Consider the following 18,597-nt stretch of genomic DNA (forward strand, 5'->3'; position numbering starts at 1 on the left):
TAATCATTGAATGAAGTTTTGTTCTCAATTGAATTTTCTATGTCAGCTCTGATGTATTTTGAGCTTGGTTCACTTCTATGCACCAACGACCTTGTACTTGGCCAAAATAGCATCATACTGCTGTTGATCAACAGCCAGCACCCTTCCATGCTTAACGTCCTTAGGGAAACCACTTCTATCATCAGGCACCCAAGCACTCATATCATCCAACGTACTTGCGGTGGCCGGAATGTATGTCTGCAAATCATTCTCATCAATCCACAGATGGAACTTCTTGGCATCTAAGTTATCTCTGAAGATCAAAGGACCCTCGTTGTTGGAGAACTCGCTAGCAAATGTAACGCGGACGTCGTCGGAAGCGCCGCCTACATTGACCCAGTCGCCGAGAATACCGTTCTCCGAGCGCTGTTGGAAGATTGTGTAGTCGACTTCGGTCTTGACCCAGCGGTACCAAACATTAGGGCCTTGTTCGGGGGTGGCGATGAAGGTAGCGTCGATGACAGGGTAGCCGGGATTGAAATAGGTCTTTGCTTCCGAGAAAGTGACGAAGTCGGTGGTGGTGACATACATAAGGATGTTAGGAGGCTGAGGACCAGAACGATCGGTGTCAGATTCGGGCCAGAAACGAGAGGCGAAGACGACAATGTAGGCATCAACCAAGGGTTCCCAGTATGCTTCAGGAGCCCATGCGTTCCCAGCAGTTGCATTGACGAGATTGGGTGTTAGGCGTGCTTCTCCCCATGTAGCCAGGTCGTCGGATTCCCAGATGACGAGTTGTCGTGAGCCAAATCTGGTGGCTTCGTTGAAGTCGTTTGTGAAGTTGTTGGCAAGGAGATCGGTTGCGATGAGCCAGAATTTGCTGCCATCTTGGGAAGGCACGATAAAGGAATCTCTGACACCCTTAGTTCCGACGTCGCTGCGGAGAATGGCTTGTGTTTCCGCTGTGCCGTCTAGGGAAAGAGCTTGGTAGGAAAGAGGGTCGTTGCCGTTCGAGAGGTGCATGTAAATTGCTTCATCGTCGACGGGGAAGGAGGTGAATAGGTATCCGACCTTGGTATCTCGTTTTGTAGGCATTGCAATACTAGATTTGATAGCAGTCAAGGCCAACAGAGTTTGGAAGGCTTTCGTGAGAATCATCTTGTCGGCGAAGTTATAACTGGGGAATCTGATACCATCGATAAGGGGAACAGGCTGATGGTATTTATATCAACCGATCGTCGCAATAATTCCTCCTTTGCTGGCAACCTATCCTCATGACGATATAGCAAAGCATGTTCGCTTCTCCCTGCGTTTGCACAAGCCCGAGCCAAGTCAAAATGTCTTGGTGCTTGAAGTAACAGCAAGACCGATGACACTGTTTACTAGTGATGAAGTTGCCTTTGGAGTGGCTAGTATGCACGACATACGAGGAGATCGGCTTTCAGCCTGAATCATTCACGCGTTGCGAATTGCCGCGTAGCAGATCCTGCTCCATTAGGAAGTTCGCACATGTTGCCCCCACGGGGCATTTACAAATTGCGGGGTCTTATACCAGGCGCAGCATCACAGTCGATTTGTATACTACTTGGCATCAAGGAAGAATGGGTCACTGGAGCGGTGATTATTAATTGACAGGAACAAATCAAAGTTGTAAGGTTATTTTGACAGCGCGTTGAGGCTGAGATCAGGGATACATAAGCACCTGAACGGCAGATTAGTACTGTGGTGGGGTACCAAATAGGATTGTGTACCGATTCCCAGAACGTTACTCTCTTCTTTGTCTCCTAGTCCCACTAGTCAGGTTCAACTGTACGTATAAACTCGATCTTGCAATCACTGAATTGTGACTTTGGCTTTCTTGTGAAAAATTCCAAACATCGTGTGCTCCCACACTTTAAATTCCTCATCGGGATAAAGTTCATCGTAGTCGAACAGACCCCTCCCGAAGCTCTCTTTCTGAAGGCATGTCACGTTCCGTCATTCTAATTGAGCTTACTTCAACCACGTTCGCAACCTCGCCATACTGCTTCACCTCTTTCGTCAACATCAAGCTTCTTACTGGACACGAGACCAGAAGCTTGAAACGAGCCTGACAACGAGGGTCCACACTCAGATAACACAGATAAGCTATCGTTGCAGTAAGATCTTCTCGCCAACTTGGTGTTTCGAGCCAGGAGATGCCTTCGATGAGACAGCAGACCTCGTGGTCGGCGGGCAGTTGAAAGGCCATCGCCGAGAAGGTCTCGCAGAGCCTGTGTATGTCGTGATCTCGAACTTCCTCTCGCTTCAGTTGATCATCAATGAAGTTCAGGTCGAAGTTTTGTTTGACCGACAATTGCGCTATCAAACTCCGCATCAAGCCTTTTGGACCAGAAACGACTCCACCAAAATTGCAGTGCAAACCGCAGAAGAAATAGAGTACAGTTACGGTAGGATCATCGATGGTACCAATCACTAAAGAAGCAAACAGTGCCGAAGTGGAAGACTCCCGAGCCGCAGTAATCTTACCGGAGCCGTTCAAGAACAGTATTCCCCGGGTCGCGTTCGACCACTCAAGAAAATCTGTACTTTTCGCTATGGCGTAGGCGATCTTCATCTCCTCAATGTCAAACCGAGCGCTGCTCTGAATGATCCTGGTTGTGTCCGAGAACATGCCGTCGGGTATGGCCATAAAGCTTGTGAGCTCGGCTTGATGCAGAATCTTTGGAACAATCTCTAGCTTTGGCTTCTTTGCCACCTGATGATGTACGGCAGGTAAAATGTGCTGGCCTGAGTCACATTAGCGCCATATTACTCAGATGGGTTTGACTAAATGTAGCTTACTGCGTGCTTTTCTGGCTGTTTCAAAGAGCGAGAGGAATGCGTTGCACCCAAAAACTTTCAGTAGCTTCTTTTTCTCTTCACGCGCCTGTTCCTGAGACTGGACTCTGTTTTGCTGTGTGAGCAGAGCCAACATTTCATTAATCTTGCGATCAGTCGAGCTAGCCAGATTCCCAATGAAGTGCAGCTTTGTCCTATCGAGGAGAACTATGCGAGCGGTCAATTTGTTGGACTTGTCTTGTAGAGCGTCCATAGATTCTTCTACGGATTTCGCTGTAAGGGGCCCCTTGATCACTGCTTCGATGGTCTTCCCTAATCGTTATTAGCACCGGGTGTCAGTATCCAAAATTTGTCAAACCTTACATATTGTTGGCTTGACCAGCCACTCGATGGACCTGCCAATTGCTGTCAACAAGCACACATCAAAGTCATGTCTCAAAGTACGATAATCGAGATCGCAAGAGAAGAATCTATCGTTGCCCTGCACAACTTTGATTTGGTCGGGTATGCCCTCGAAAGCTTCGAAGATCTTCTGTCTTTTCGACGCCAGTTGTATGGCCACCTGAAACATGCTTAGCTTTGACAGGTGAAAGACGCACTCTCAACAACGCACACCAAAGATGAGTTTGAGTCCACGGCAAACGACGCCGATGTACATATCTTCAGGTGCTTGGTCCAGTTTATCAACAACGGCAGGTCCCATATCTCCCATAGAACGACCGAATTTCCTGACAAAACCCTTCCGATTGTAGGCTGCTTCAGCTCCCTTCGCAGTATCGATCACATCTTGCCAGGTGAGCTTTTTTTTGTCACTGGATGCCTCTACTTTCTTTGCAATCTTTGAGACCTCATCCAAGCTGGCGGATCGGGAGAACTTAACGAGTTGGTTCGAGGGATCTGAATTATAGTAACAGCTGAGAGCGTTCGAAAGCTGTGTCGCGTAACTTTGGAGGTCATTACCAGTTGACACCGAACGATATTGTCAAGAACATACTTGTGGCGCAAGCTGGATGTAGTGAATTCAGCACGTTGCTCATCGTAGACAAGGCCGTTACTCATGCCTCGTTGCATGATAAAATCAGCTGCGTCCCGTTTGTCAAGCCGCTTTTGACGCTCATCGTCGAATAGTGTATTGGACATGTTCGATAGAATTCGTTTCGGATGGCAATTAGAAGTGAAAAACAGGACCGGGATGTAGATGAGTGTAGCGGAGCGACGAGGCCATATCCTGTCCAAGGTCGTTCTCAAGATTACCTCAACGTATCTGCTTGAGACTGAATAAGCTTGAACAACTACTAAGGGTAAATGGTCAGATCACTGTGATCACACGTGTCCGGCCTTCATACGCACGTCTGGCTGACTATATGTCGCTGCAGCTCCAATTGGTGGAAGTTCTCGAAGAGGCTTTTAGCAAGGCTGCATCCACGCCTCGTGCTTGAGTATATCATCCTACAGAATCATTGTCGAGCCAAGAGTAAGGCCAAGATTTAAGTGCGTATATTCAAGTCTCGCTGACTACATATTGCTGCAAGTTCAACTGGTGGAAGTTCTCTGTGAGGCTTATAGCAAAGCTGCACTCACGCTTCGTGCTCGAGTATACCGACTTGCAAGATCATTTTAGAACTAAGAGTAAGGCTGAAGGTTGTTGCAGATTAACGGATTGAGTCGAGGCGTCTGTACAAAACGTGGAGTAGTCTTAATGGTCGATGTTCGTGAATCTTGCCCTAACTTCCTGGTGATTCGACATAGATAGCAGCCTCCGCCTTTTGCGAGTAGCCACGATTCATCAATACATACACGCAGCTTGAGTTGCAGCTTGTTTCGGCTCACCTTTATCTCATTCCGCTCCTTCAATCACATCCGTTTGATCTCCGTTCCACAATGCATTGAACATCTGCTGGAGATAGTGATACCGAATAACTTATTGGTAATATGAAGCATACACACCAATGATGTCGTCTTATCTTTGCTGTCCGAGCCAGCCACCAGTGGTGGTTGTCAGGGCTATGTGCATGCAAATCAATGGGTGACTCGGAAGCGATCCATGAATGCCTTCAGGCAGCTCAAAGCAAAGATATATCTTTCCGTGGTCCCTTAAGTGGATCTTCCGCAATCAATCGTCTTACCTTTACATTTGTCAGTCGGTCTAGGTGTTCATCATTCTTCTAGCTGTCGACACTCAGCCCTGCAGCATGGCCGAAGCCCTGAATAAGAGAAAGCCACCACCACGACCGCTGAAACGCTCGTCTCTGAGCGGCAATCAGGTATTGTTAGTCAATGACGGACTGCCGCATGAGTCATATCAATCATCAGAACCTGATATGATCCGGAACCTCGATAATGTTGTTCGGGTCAGTGACCCAAGAAGGCAAGCTATGGACCCAATCGTGAGCTGACCAGAGTCACAGCTTCAGCCAAAACGTGACATGACGGAGCTCATTAAAGCCGACGATACTCCGCTCGAAGCAATTCACTATGCCAAGACAGCCTCAGAATCGGTCAAAGAAGACATACCATCTTTCGATCACAATCGTCCGCGCAGTCGCTCTGATACTAGCAAGGACGGAGAAATCCTTGACAGCACGCCTTTGGCCGTTGAGAGTCCCGGTCTCCCTAGTAGCCAAGCTGTCGAGGGCCAAGATGTAGATAAAGGATCTATCGAAGGCCAGCCTGTCGCTGACAAAGATGGCGAAGCTCTTGACAGAGAATATAACGTCCCTAGCGACGACAACTTCAGAGAGAAGCTAATGAACGCAGTAGATCTGATTCTCCGCGTTAACAGTCGTTTAAGATCTTATTTATTTATTTATTTATTTATTATCTCAGGTAACCGATCTAAGTGATTTCTTACACAAGCGGCATAGTGTGTCTTACTAATTGCCCTACACCTCGCTTATCTATGCTTCCTCTGTCTAGTCCGCCCTTAGCGCCTCCGCCTATGCTCGTATTCCCTAGGTTTATATAGAAGCTTAGCTTTAGGGCTAGGGTTACCTTCCTTATAGAAGCAAAAGGGAGGTGTTAGCTTTCTAGTTTTCTATTATATATCCTACTAACCCTGCAAAATCAAAATAATAAAGGAAAAGAGGAGGGTAATCTAGTGTATAGGTCTTAAGCAAAACAACCCTCTACTAGGTAAGCCTAGTAGAGAGCTAGCTACTCGCCGATCCCCCTTATAGTATCTACCTATAGGGGCCCCTATAGTAAGGCCCTCTAATAGGGCTCCTTATAAAGGAAGAGTTAACGGCGGCTATTAGCGTAAGGAGGACATAACTCTATTATATACTAGGAACACTATTAATTATGTACCTAGCGCTAGGGAGATTGTTACTCCTAGCCCCTACTAGTCCTTAAGCGCGCGAAACGATAGTAAAATATAGCGACTACCTAAATCGAACTTAGACCCCCTAAATCGACCGTTTAAAGCCGTTAGCCCCTACCCGATTATGCTACGTAACCGAGAAAGTTACTAGATTTAAAAAATTTGGCTTTAAGTTTTTAACTGTCTTAGAAGCCCCCTCTCTATAGAGTAGGTTAGTAGGGATAGTAGTCCCTTATGTCGCGGTTCTAAGTGCTTTAGTTAGTAGCTAAGAGAGCGCCGCTATACCGTAGGGAAAGAGGAGTACCGAAACTACTTAAGGAGGCCTATCCTTTATATAAAGGAGGAGGCAGCTAGGGCAGCTTTAGGCTCTATAAGTAGTCCCTTAAGGGTAGAGCTAGTGCTAAGCTCTAGGTATTCCGATTAGATAGTAGTAAAGAGTATATAGTCGAATAGCATATATAAGACCGTCTACTCTACTATCCTATAGTCGTAGTAGGGGTCGTCTATAACCTTAATTTTATAAAGAAAGGTAGCGAGGCCGATCTTATTAGTTCTTATCTAGGTAAGCATAGATAATAGCGGCTTTGTAAGTGCCTTATAGGTAGATAGGATAGTAGCCGTAGGGGAAGTAAGGTACTAGCGTATATAGGCGCCGGTTTCGCTATTACTCTATTACCTTATCTATTCCTCTAAGACCTATGCCCTTAATCGTCGTTTCTATTCTTAAGGGGAGACAAACTCCCGCATTAGATTTACTATAGTTCTAGCGGCCGTCCTAGCTACGTTATAGGCTACTACATTCCCTAGGATCCCTACCTTTGCTAGTGTCTAATAGAGGGTAACGGCGACGCCTACGTATTATAATCTAGTAGCTAGAGCGTCTATAGCCGCCGCTATAGCCTAGCCGGCCGCGGGGACAGGGTCGCTAGCTATACGAAGTAAGTTCTAGGAGTCGTAGTAGAGACGGATAAGGTCGTAGCCCGGTTATAGATGCTAAGTCGCTTCCTAGAGGCTAAGTAGTATGCCTCCTAGCTCTCCCTAGTATACTATAGTAAAGGGCTCCTTACTAACGTATGTTACTAGGGGTAGCTTACCTAGGGCTAGGATAAGTGCCGATATATATATCTACGCGTCCCTTATTATAGCGTCCGAGTAGACGTAGACTTCGTTTATAGGAGGGATACCTAGTAGTCTTACGCGTACGTCGATAAATAGCGGGAGCAGTAGTCGCTAGGGGGGTTAGGTAAAGGGGACTATCTACTTAGTATTGTTAACGTTAATGTTATAGTGTTTACGGAGGTGCGTCTCGTATCTCTAGAGGTAGCTTATCGCCTTCCCCTATCTTAGTGCGGGACTACGTTCTTATCTAATTATAGCGTAGGTAGGTGTTAAGGAGAGTCGTATTATTACTATAGTAGCGAGGCGTTCTAGTCGTAGTAGCATTAGCTATATATGCGTAAGGACATCGAGTACTAAGGCCGCCGTCCTCTAGAAGGCGCTAGTTATAGCAATGTTTACTTCTTTCTATATAGCTAAGAGGGTCGTCCGCTTTTTCCTCTCCCTTATTACCTAGCCTTATAGCCTATCGGGAGCGTACTACGCTAAGCATACGTAGGTAATAGATAGTATAACTACTGTCTTATAGACTTACTAGTACTAGAGAGTAGTAAGGCCCTACGCGGAGTTGCTAAGGCGCCTTGCTACGCGTAGTACATTATAGGCCTTTATTTTAAGGTAGTTTAGATGCGGGTGCTAGGTAAGCTTCGCGTCTAGGATAAGGCTAAGATATCTTAACTATAGGCTCGGCTATATAGGTTCGGTATAGTTACTAAGTCGTAGGCTACTTATAGTGTCTATTCCCTTTTTTGCGAAGTAAGTAAGGCTATATTTAGCGGGTATAAAGACTAAGGCGTAGCGCCTCGCCTATAGGAGGCAAACATTCTCGTAGATCCGTTCTAACCTCCTATAGTTAAGCTCGGCCGTAGGTCCTACGGTAAGCACGTTAACGTCGTCGATCTAGCCTATAGCTATAAGGCCCTTCCTACGCCGAGTGCATTACTATATAAGGTCTATATTATAGAAGAGGTAGAGGATAGGTAAGATTAGTGATCCTTAGGGGATGCTAGTGTTAATCGGCTCTAGGCCTAACTTATGTTTAGGGAGCTTAATTAATGTTCTTTAGTCCTAGAGGAAGCTAAGAACCTAGTTAACTATTAATGTAGGTATCCTTCTCTTCTTTAGGTTATATATTAGCTAGTCCTAGGAGACGTTATTAAAGGCACCGGAAGTTCAAAAGTATCGCCTAGTAGTCGGAAGCTAGAGCTCTAGGGGGAATAGTCATTAAGGGGTAGAACCAATACGTGTGTTATAATTAAGTTAGTTAACTACTATTATAGTATAGAAGTCTTTGTGTTGCGGCTTCTCCGCATTACCTAACTTCCTCTTACTACATCTATTACCCTAACTGCCATATTGTAACACTCCTCCTTAGTCTAGACGGCGGATGCTAGTAAGACCTAGCTAGTTAATGAATCTTGTAAAGTCCGGCTTAGGCAATAGCTTTATAAAGCTATCTACAACCATATCTCTTGTCCCTATAAACTCGACATTAATCCTGTTCCTTCGGTGTAGGTCTCTAACATAATGGTATATAACATCGATGTGCTTTGACCTCTCGTAAGTATAGGCATCTCTAACTAACGATAGAGAGGCTTAATTGTCACTAAACAGTTTAACTAGTAACCTAATAACGAAGCTTTGCTCTTCTCTTACAGTTAGCTAATATTAGTTGTAACTAATGTACTTGCTATAGCCCATGTCTCTTAGAAGTTAAGCTAGCCATTATGACTGCTTTATAGCCTAACACATGGCCATGTATTTAGCTTCTATAGTTAAGGTTGCAACTAACTTCTACTTCTTACTAGACTAGCTAACAGGACAGTTGCCCATCATGAATACACTTCCTAAAATGGATATCCTGTCTAACTTGTCCATTGCGTAGTCTAAATCAGAGTAGCTAACGAGTTGTTATATGCCTTCTACATTAAACTCTAGGCTAAGGTCTGTTATTGAACGTAGGTACCTTATAAGGGATTTTAACAGTTTAAAGTGCCCTTCTGATGGATCTAATAGATATTGGCTTAGCCTTCCGATTGCAAATGCAATGTTAGGTCTCGTTAGAATTGCTAGGTAGATAAGGCCGCTAATGATCTTTTAATACTCCTTCTAGTCTGCTCTCTTGTCTTGTAGACTAGCTAGTTTTAACAGATTATATCCATTTAGTNAGGCTATTCGAGACTCTGTTCCTAATGTAGACGTCTACTTGTGTAGCTTTAACCTATAGCTCTACTAGTAGATTTGCATCTTTTAGCATAGCTCTAGTGCCTTTCTGAATTGTCTAGTGTAATCTTTCAACTAGTCCATTTTAACTTAACATATAGTAGATAGTTGACTCGTGTTGCACACCTAATTCTTGTCTCTAGGATCTAAAGAGGTTCTCTAGTTCTAGTGCATTGTCGGACCTTACCGCTAGGATCTTTAGATCTGTTGCAGTTTTAACTTCCTTTTTCCATTAGTTTAGGATAGGAGCTGCATCTGACTTTACCCTTATAGGAAAGATCTAGGTTTTCCTTAAGAAGTTGTTAACAACTGAAATGAAGTAGATGTATCCTTTACGAGATTCTGGCATCTAACTATAGGTATTAATGTAGATAAGTTTAAGGATTCCCTCCTTTCTCTTACTTGTTGCACCTCTCTTGTTTCTAATGTTTGCAACTAAATAGACGATGTACTAATAGTTAGGAGTTACCTAGACTAGCTTCTCTAGAGTAGTAACTTTGTGCAAGTTCCTAATCTTCTTAGGTCCTAGATGTGCAATTCTTCTATGCTAGAGTTAATACTCCTCCTATGCCTTTAAGCTTAATTCCTCCTCCTAAGGAGAAACGATGGCGTTAAATGCATGTGTAGTAGTATTATCCGTAGCTAGCATTGTAGTGTTAAGTTACTTAGGCAGTCTTTCTAGATAGACATCGGCAACAACATACACTCTATGCTGTATTTTGCTATGTACTACTGCATTTCCACTAGCATCTACCATTGTTATAGAGTTAGAGTTGAACTTTCCATTTAGCCTCTTCTAAAGATAGAGGTTTCTTACTAACAATAGGTTTGCACCGAGTCCTAGTATAAAGAGCGTCTGTTTTAACTCTAGCTCTCTTCCCATTTGATTAGCTAGTATAGCTGTTCCCATTAAATCTAAGTGTAGGATCCTACCTCTAACCTAGATATACCTCCTCCTAATTTGAATTAATGGTCCTCTAAAACAGTTGCTTTTGTTAGTTATGTGTAAACTAGCACAACTGTCTATATACTATTAGGAGGGGTTCTTACTTATGACATCCTTTAAAAGGTAGGCAACTTTATAAGATACTTAATCATCAAATGAGACAGCAGTAGGTGACTTCGAAGTTACAGAGCTAATAGTAGAGGTTTCCTCTGCTTTGTAGGCTCTCTCTTTTCTTGCAACTTTAGTTTAGACCTTAGCCTTGTCCTCCATAATTTGTGTAAAGACCCTAGCAACTACTGCTTCTAGGTCTTTCATAGCAATCATAGGCTCTTAGCGGGATAACTAAGAAGACCGTTTCTGTCTTCGATTATCTCTTGTAGCTCGTTAAGCAGCTAGAAGTGATAGGCAGTCCTTAATAAAGTGATCCTTCTTGCAAAGATGACATTTAATAGGGCCCTGTCTATTCCTTGCAAGATAAGCATGTAAGGTCGTCTTTAAGTTCAGTTTTGCTTTAAAGTTCTCTAAAAGTGTAAGGATATCTTCTAGGTCTAGATGACTTTGCACGTCGATAGCGTTTATAGTTGTGTCGTACTCTTCTAGAAGACTTGCAAGTAGCTTTTAAATCCTAGCTTTAGGCTTGCCTAGATTCGCATTAGTTAGGTCTAAGCTTGCAATCTTTCGTCCTAGCTGTTAAAGGTATAGCCACGCATCTTAAATCGTCTAGTTCTAGTCCTTCTAGAAGGAGTGGAACGATTCTACAAGTAGTCTCCTCTAAATAGGTAGGGTCTTCTTATATCTAGCTTGTAACTGGTCCTAAAGTGTCTTTAAATTGGCTATATTAACATAACGCATCTAATCGTCTTCTAAGATGCATTTGTTAATCTAGTATAAAGCTGTATTGTCGATTTTAGTAAAAGCTGCCTCGTGCTTGCTTTTAGGTGTTTCAATTGCTTTCTAGTAGTCCTTGCTATATAGCCATCTCTTCATGTTTTAGAACTATAGTTCCTAGTTTTCTCTAGTGAGGGTAGCTACTAGCCTACCTCTCTATGTTTCGGCGTCGTCTATTTCGTGTTCGATCGTCGGGTTCGGGGTAAGTCTATCCGTCGACTTACAACAGTTTCTAAGTACTATTAGGTTTAGTAGTCTTCTACTAAAGATACTAGAGTAGGCTAACTATAGGTCCTCTTACGCGAGGGTGACTTATAGCTACTGTTTCGGGTCGGGCGCGATCCTAGTGTAAGTTTTATACCGCTTATATTCCTCCGAGCTCTTGCGAACCTAGGCTTATAACTAGTTTAAAAGTATCGCCTAGTAGTCGGAAGCTAGAGCTCTAGGGGGAATAGTCATTAAGGGGTGGAACTAATACGTGTGTTGTGATTAAGTTAGTTAACTACTGTTGCAGTATAGAAGTCTTTATGTTGCAGCTTCTCCGCATTACCTAACTTCCTCTTGCTACATCTGTTACCCTAACTACTATATTGTAACACTAGAAACATTAAGGTAGAGGAGGCTTATAACCTAGTCCCCGTTAAGGGCCGTCTAGATCCGTTTAAGTAGGAGGTAGATAGCCTATTCCGTAGAGTTTAGCCTCCTACCGCCTAGATAGTCTAGGGGCAGCAGCTAGTATGTTTTAGCTAGGTAGCTTAGTCTCGTCGCTATAATAGATTCTAGCGTTTTCCTAAGGGTGTTAAGTAGGGCAATTAGTCTATACGACTTAGGGTCCTAGTACGAGGCCTTTCCTAGCTTACGGAGTATAATAGTAGTTAAGTCCTTAAAGTTGCGGGGTTAATAGCTAGTGTCTATAATGCCGTTAAATAGCGTAGTAAGAGGGAGACTAAGCCTAGTGCTTAAGAGCTTAAGTACCTCTACTAGGATCTCGTCGGGTCCTAGGGCCTTATTAGGTACTAAACGGGTAATGGCCGTCTTAATTTTAGTAGTAGTAATAGGGTAGCCTAGTATAGGGTGCGGGTAGGGGTATAAGGAAATGTTGCTAGTATTAGCCTACGGCGGCGGCGAGAAGAAGGAGGCCCGTAGTGTAGTAGACTTATCCTATAGAGTTAGGGCTCTAGATCCGTCCAGCTTAAGGAGGGGAGGAGTAAAGGTATTAACCTCTATACCCTCTCTTACCTACTTCGCTATCTTATAGAGCTTTATCGTATCGGTAATTCCCTTAAGAAACTAGCGCTAAGCTATAGTTTTCTTCTTACGTATAGTATTACGTGCTTTATTTCTTACCTTCTTATAAGCTTTCTAATCTGCCGTAGCGCAGGTAAGCTTATAGTCTCTTCTACACTTCCTTGCTTATTATACTAGCGTCTTATACTCTACATCGAAACCGGGGTATATTCGTTCGTAGATTACGTGTCTTAGTATAGATTTTATAATAGCTAGAAGGATGCTTTATATAGTTAGGGTCGCCGCCGCATTAACCTCCTCCGCTATTAGTAGTAGTAGAAGGTTAGGCGGATAGAAGTTAGTAAGGAGTGCTTTCTTATCTATCTTCTTCTAGGTAAAACGGTCTTCTACTAGGGTAGGGACGAGTATAAGGTTAAAGCTTGTTTCTATAGGGTAGTAATCTAAGGATGTGTCGAGGTGCCTTACTACCCTATAATAATAGAGGCGGTCTATAAGGGCTTTAGTTATAAAGATTAGGTCGATTATGGTCTAGGCCTTATTCTAGTACTAGGTCTTCTATCCTAGGGGTAGAAGTAGGGTAAGGCGGAAATGTAAGATAGTTTATAATAGTTAGTTAGCGTATGCCCCCTTTCTTTCTCTAATGCCTACCTACATCTTATAGCGTATGTTAAAGTCCCCTAGAAGGATATGTTCTCCCGAGAGTTTAAGTTATAGGTAGAGGTCTATAAATAGTACAATAGGGTTCTTATACAGGCGGCGGTATACGTTATAGACATTAATAAAGGGGATAAGCGAGTTACGGCTACGTAGGCGGACTATCTAAATGTAGTAGCTATAGGTAGTGTTCGGAGGATCCTAAAGAGACTAGGAGGAGCTATTAATGCGCTTAGCTATAAATAGCGCGACCCTAGCCTAAGGGCCTAGGAGGATAGTGTAGTAGCCTATAGGGGGGGAGTATGTTACGGCTCTATTACCGTTCTTCTTCTAAGACCGCTCTTATATAGCGATAATGTCGAAGCGTTAGAGCTCCGGCTGTCGGACAAAGGTGTCCTAGATGTCTACTAAATTGTGTATGTTATACTAAATGATAGATAGGGCTTCTAGTGTAATAGTTATTAATTGCGTTCTTTAGAGAGGCGTGCTTCCTTAGCCCTAGCGGATTCCGTTAGAATCCTACCGCTCCTTAATGTCTAAGCCTAGCTTAACATAGTTAAACTTATAGTAAGCTCGCTAGATAAGGGCTCTCCTTTATCCCCTCCCTTAACACTAAGGGTAGAGTCCTCTATAGAGAGGAGCGGGGTTTAGGAGAGCTACTAACGGATACGGTCGTATACTAACTTACGGCCGCCCTTTAGTAAGGACGGCCTATTAAGGAAGGCTTAGTATAGTGTTAGGCCGGCTCTATCGCCGTTAAAGGATAGGGTTAGTAGCCTAGCGTTCTAAGATAGCGGGACGGTAGTGTTAGTCTTAATAGTAGAGATTCCTATAATAGAGGAGGGAGTCGACTTTATCCTCTCTAGGTAGGAGACGCCTTCCTAGCGGAGTTATAGCTCGTCTACCTCGAGTCTCTTATTATGCCTAGTCGGGCACGTTTTGTCGTCGGATCGGTAACTAGATTAGTTATATACTACGCATTAAAGGACCGCCTTATCGGAGGACTTTAAATAGGGATAGGCCTCGCCCTTATAAGGGCTAGCGTAGATACGGCATATATTCCTAGTATAGGAGCACTTCTTAGCTATATAACTATATTTCTAGCACTTATAGCATTATATAATTCTAGCTTCGCGGACGTGTCGCTTATAGCTAGGCTTATGTTCTACGCTCTAGTAGATACTATTATAGAAGATGCGGTTCGTATACTCGGGGGCAGTAAGTTCGATTCTAAGGCCTAAGTGCCTTTTCTTTAGAGGGCTAGGCTAGGGGGTAAGCTAGCATATGTGTTTAATCATCTCTAGCTAGAGCTAGGGGTTCGAGGCCGTAATCTAGACCTTAAGGTCCTTAAGGTCTTTACGGTCCTTTAGTCTAATTAATGTAGGGAAGTAGTTAACAATAATACCGTAGGTCTCTACTACTACCCTAGAGCCTTCTCCGAAGTAGTCGACCTACTCGTCTACGTATAGGCGGAGGGTCTCCGCGTTAGCGGGGGTTATAGCATAGAACTTAAGGTTACCGGACGGGTAGCTAATAGCCGCTATAAAGCGATAGTTCTAGAGGGCCTTAACTATGCTACATCTAAGTCTAAGGTTTAGGTCTTAGATTATGTCGGCTAGCGGCATAGCCTAATACTTCCGCTTAACTCCGGCTTAGCCTATAGTAACGCTAATTTTGCATGCTTTATAGGAGGCTATAGCTAGGGTAGGAGGGGTTATAGAGGTAGTAAAGGTAGACGGATTACTAAGTTAAGTAGCTTACGCATAGGACATCGTAGTCCTAAGGGAAGAGCGTAGGAGCGAGGGTCGGGGGGAGTCCTAGATAGATATAAGTCTACTTTTAATGTCCTCTAGTCTAGCGAAAATCTCTTCGCTCTGCTAAATAGTAGGTTATGCTATCTAGAACCATCCTTATACGGCCTTTACGTAGTCTCTAAACTTCTTTTCGGTAGGGGTGCCATAGTTATCGAGGTACTAGAGTAGTGCCGTAGTGTTCTTAGTAAGGAGGTAGTAGTATTCGTGTATGGTGGTGCCGCTATCGCCTAATCCCTCCGGGAAGGGCGCCTTGTCTTTGTCTTTCCCCATTAGAGAATGTTGGCAGCGTTGTAGTGCGTTCTATCGGTGTCGGGTGGCCAAATATTCGAGGTTTTTCGCCTATGTGGCGTTTTTCTGGGAGGGTCAGTCGTTTGAGATCGGTGGAGGAACGGTTCGACGGAGGAACGCACCATGAAAAACAGCCTGAGGTAGGGAAGACATCGGAACGCCAACCATGCATACCTCAGCTCAGGAGGGTCGACTGGTACAACTTCAAGAACAAGTGGATTGAAGAAAGAAAACACGCCATTGAGGTATTGCGCGGCCCAGCCAAGCACTATCAGGATCGAAACAGAGAGACAAAGAGAGTGGAAAAGCTGAAGAAAGCAGGCAACAATCCTGCTCGATCGCTGTCGGAAGAGGGGTATGACATTTCGCCGCCACAGGACGCACCAGAACGGATCAGGATCAACTCGGTCCCTATCCTTGCTGTGATTGAAGATCTCGACCCTATCACATACCGGCTTGAATTGAACCCCACCTTACCTACCACAATGTTGAGGCCGTATATGCGTTTGATCCGTATGGAAGACATGTTGATGAATCACCTATCTGACTTGGAGACCAAATGGGCTGTTGCAGAGAGCGAAGAATTGAAGCGCAAGGCAGACTCCACATTCGACATCACCAACGATGAGCGAGCCGCCCCTAAGACACCACAGTTGGCGAAAGAGGATAGCATCCACTCTTTGCCAGCTTCAGCTCTGAGCCTCTCACCTACTACCAAAGAGTCCGCCCAGAACGAAAAAGACAAGCAAGATCATTCAACCTTCACTACTTCAGACCCACTTACTGATAGCATCGAGGCTTTGCGAGACCTCCGATGCCTGAAGCAATTTTTCGAGCTGTACATCCACCCTACAGTCGACCGCTTTCGAAGTAAGACAGCACGCAAAGTGAGGTTCGCAGATCTCTGGTATCTCTTCCCATATGGCGAAGAAATATTCCTTGCTTCCGCTCTTGGAGCCGAGGCAAGATCATCATTCACTCAGACCGCAGAATCCGGTGCTTACCAGAGTGTCTTTCGAGTCTATGATCACTCAGGAGGGAGACTACGGCTCTCTAATCCTGACGATGATGAAGACGAGTCCAACAACAACTTTCAAACGCCATCCGCCATGGTCCGTATTGATCCATTCCATATAATGTGTTACCACATTGACTGGGACTCCAAGTCACACTCACCGGTGTATCATAAAATTCAAATCAAACCGTTCGAAGGCGAACGTGACATAACCAGCCTGGACGTCTATCCCACCAAGTATCATAAAGACTTCGAGCCTATTCGGCAGCAACTACTCACTCGCGGCCACAAGTTCCTAAAGCTCACGAAGCCAACTCACATGAGATATTATGGTCGAACCTACGACTCGCATCCTTGTGGCGACAATAGCAGTCACTCCCTCTCGGCGACTTCCTTCGTCGAGAGTGAGGTTATGGTTGATTTTGAGCAAAGCCCTCGAGGTTGGCAACCAAACTTTGGCCTCGACGAGTTCTTGATTTACGAAATTGACAACGTGGATGATTGGCCCGTAACTTTCTGGCAAGACAAAGAACACAACCTGAATCCTATTTTTCTCGCAGAATTCGTTTTCATGGAGCCGGAAGATACAAATTGGCTACGTGAGCGCGCCAGAGACCAAAACGGTTTTTTGCGTGATTGGAATCTGTACCAAGCGGGTCATCGCACAGAGCCTATCCAAACCCTTGAAAGCGATGATGATTTGGTCTTACTGCCGAGCCGAGTCATGGGGTACAGTTATCGCGACCGTACGTTCAACGCCTTCAACATTGACCATCTAGAGCTTGTCACGCCAAAAAGTGAAGGTTTTGATGGCCTAGCCCTTCCAAAGGGCCATCAAATGATGGTGGAGGCTCTGGTTAAAGAACACTTTATCAAAAAGGAAGCCTACGAGAAGCATGGAAGATCCGCTCCGGGGATGGACATGATCTCTGGAAAGGGAAGAGGCCTCATCATGCTATTGCATGGATATCCCGGCGTTGGCAAGACCTCGACTGCAGAGTGCGTGGCACAATCAACTGGCCGACCCTTGTTTTCGATCACTTGTGGGGATCTCGGATTAGATCCCGTGCAGGTCGAAACATCTCTGAACGACAAGTTTCGCCTTGCCGCCAAGTGGAACTGTGTGTTGCTCCTGGACGAAGCAGATGTTTTTCTGGCGAGGCGAGAGTCGCGAGACAAGGATAGCTTGGAGAGAAATGCTCTCGTGTCTGGTGAGTCATATTTCTTGTGACTGCATGATTCAAAGCTCAAATGTTAATATTCGACAGTCTTCTTGCGTGTACTTGAGTACTACGAAGGGATACTCATCCTCACTACTAACCGAGTCGGCACGTTTGACGATGCCTTCAAATCGCGTATTCATGTTAGTCTCCACTACCCGCCATTGAAGAAGGCACAGACAATCAAAATCTGGGAAAAGAATCTCATCCGTCTCAAAAAGATTGAGGAAGCGCGCGCCGAGATGACAGGTAATCAGCGCCTGGTCGTCCAAGACCGCGAAATTCTCGCCTATGCCGCACAGCACTACATGGAACACAAAGAGTCTGCTGTCGGTTTATGGAATGGCAGACAGATTCGCAACGCTTTCCAGACTGCGGCAGCCTTGGCTTATCACAATGCGGACGAAAACATCCCCATCCTGTCACCTCAGCTGTTCAGAGATGTTGCCAAGACGACCGACGAGTTTGACCAATATGTCTTCGATTTGAACGGCCAAAAGGACGAAGCGCAGCGGGCCTATGATCGGATGGAACGTGTCGACAATCTGAGGAAGGAGACCGACAAACGAAGCAGAGGTACCCATTTAACGCGGGCCCCGATGACTCCGGTACCCGACCCGCGTGACAGGTTCTTCTCGGACAATGGGCGCCAGAACGTTCGAATCAAGCTCGAGGATAGCGGGTACAAGAGTCGTGAGGGTTTGGTGAACATGACTTCTGAGCATGCAGTGTTGACATCCTCGGCTAGTTCTTCTCAGGTCCTCACCGATACTGCACGCATGACCGAAAGTGTTTATACGTCGTCTGGAGCCGCGATGCACGCATCCTCGCCAAATATTGCTTCGAGGACTACTCGAGTACCAATGAAGAATGATGGTCAACGATATAACGAGATGAATGATACTGAGAACGAGGAGGACGAGGACGAGGATGAAGATGAATAATATTGATCAGTCTTTGGTTCAGACTACATTTCCTTACACACACTCATTGAATGCTGGCGTTTCCTTACACACACTCATTGGATGCTGGCATTTCTTTACACACACTCATTGGATCCTGTGTTT

The 18,597-nt window shown here is 44.8% G+C and overlaps 3 protein-coding genes across 3 annotated transcripts; 1 reads left to right on the forward strand and 2 right to left on the reverse strand.

Moving 5' to 3' along the window:
* Positions 1 to 22: 22 nt before the first annotated feature.
* On the reverse strand, positions 23 to 1,582 carry M438DRAFT_341639 (uncharacterized protein). The gene has a single exon (XM_029904547.1). It carries the CDS (start codon positions 1,135 to 1,137, stop codon positions 76 to 78), a length of 1,062 nt encoding a protein of 353 aa, XP_029766107.1. The 5' UTR covers positions 1,138 to 1,582; the 3' UTR covers positions 23 to 75.
* Positions 1,583 to 1,812: 230 nt separating this feature from the next.
* Positions 1,813 to 3,939, reverse strand: M438DRAFT_380121 (uncharacterized protein; the record flags this gene model as incomplete). The annotated part of the gene is made up of 6 exons (XM_029908879.1): positions 1,813 to 1,935; positions 1,976 to 2,748; positions 2,803 to 3,111; positions 3,163 to 3,361; positions 3,413 to 3,743; positions 3,794 to 3,939. 6 exons carry the CDS (start codon positions 3,937 to 3,939, stop codon positions 1,813 to 1,815), a joined length of 1,881 nt encoding a protein of 626 aa, XP_029766108.1.
* An 829-nt stretch (positions 3,940 to 4,768) lies between these two features.
* M438DRAFT_361355 (uncharacterized protein) lies at positions 4,769 to 18,593 on the forward strand. Its single transcript, XM_029907505.1, has 4 exons — positions 4,769 to 5,150; positions 5,208 to 5,555; positions 15,430 to 17,521; positions 17,579 to 18,593. Exons 1-4 carry the CDS (start codon positions 4,992 to 4,994, stop codon positions 18,472 to 18,474), a joined length of 3,495 nt encoding a protein of 1,164 aa, XP_029766109.1. The 5' UTR covers positions 4,769 to 4,991; the 3' UTR covers positions 18,475 to 18,593.
* Positions 18,594 to 18,597: the final 4 nt, after the last annotated feature.

This window comes from Aureobasidium pullulans, assembly GCF_000721785.1.
Source record: "Aureobasidium pullulans EXF-150 unplaced genomic scaffold scaffold_1, whole genome shotgun sequence".
Taxonomy (NCBI): Eukaryota; Fungi; Ascomycota; class Dothideomycetes; order Dothideales; family Saccotheciaceae; genus Aureobasidium; species Aureobasidium pullulans.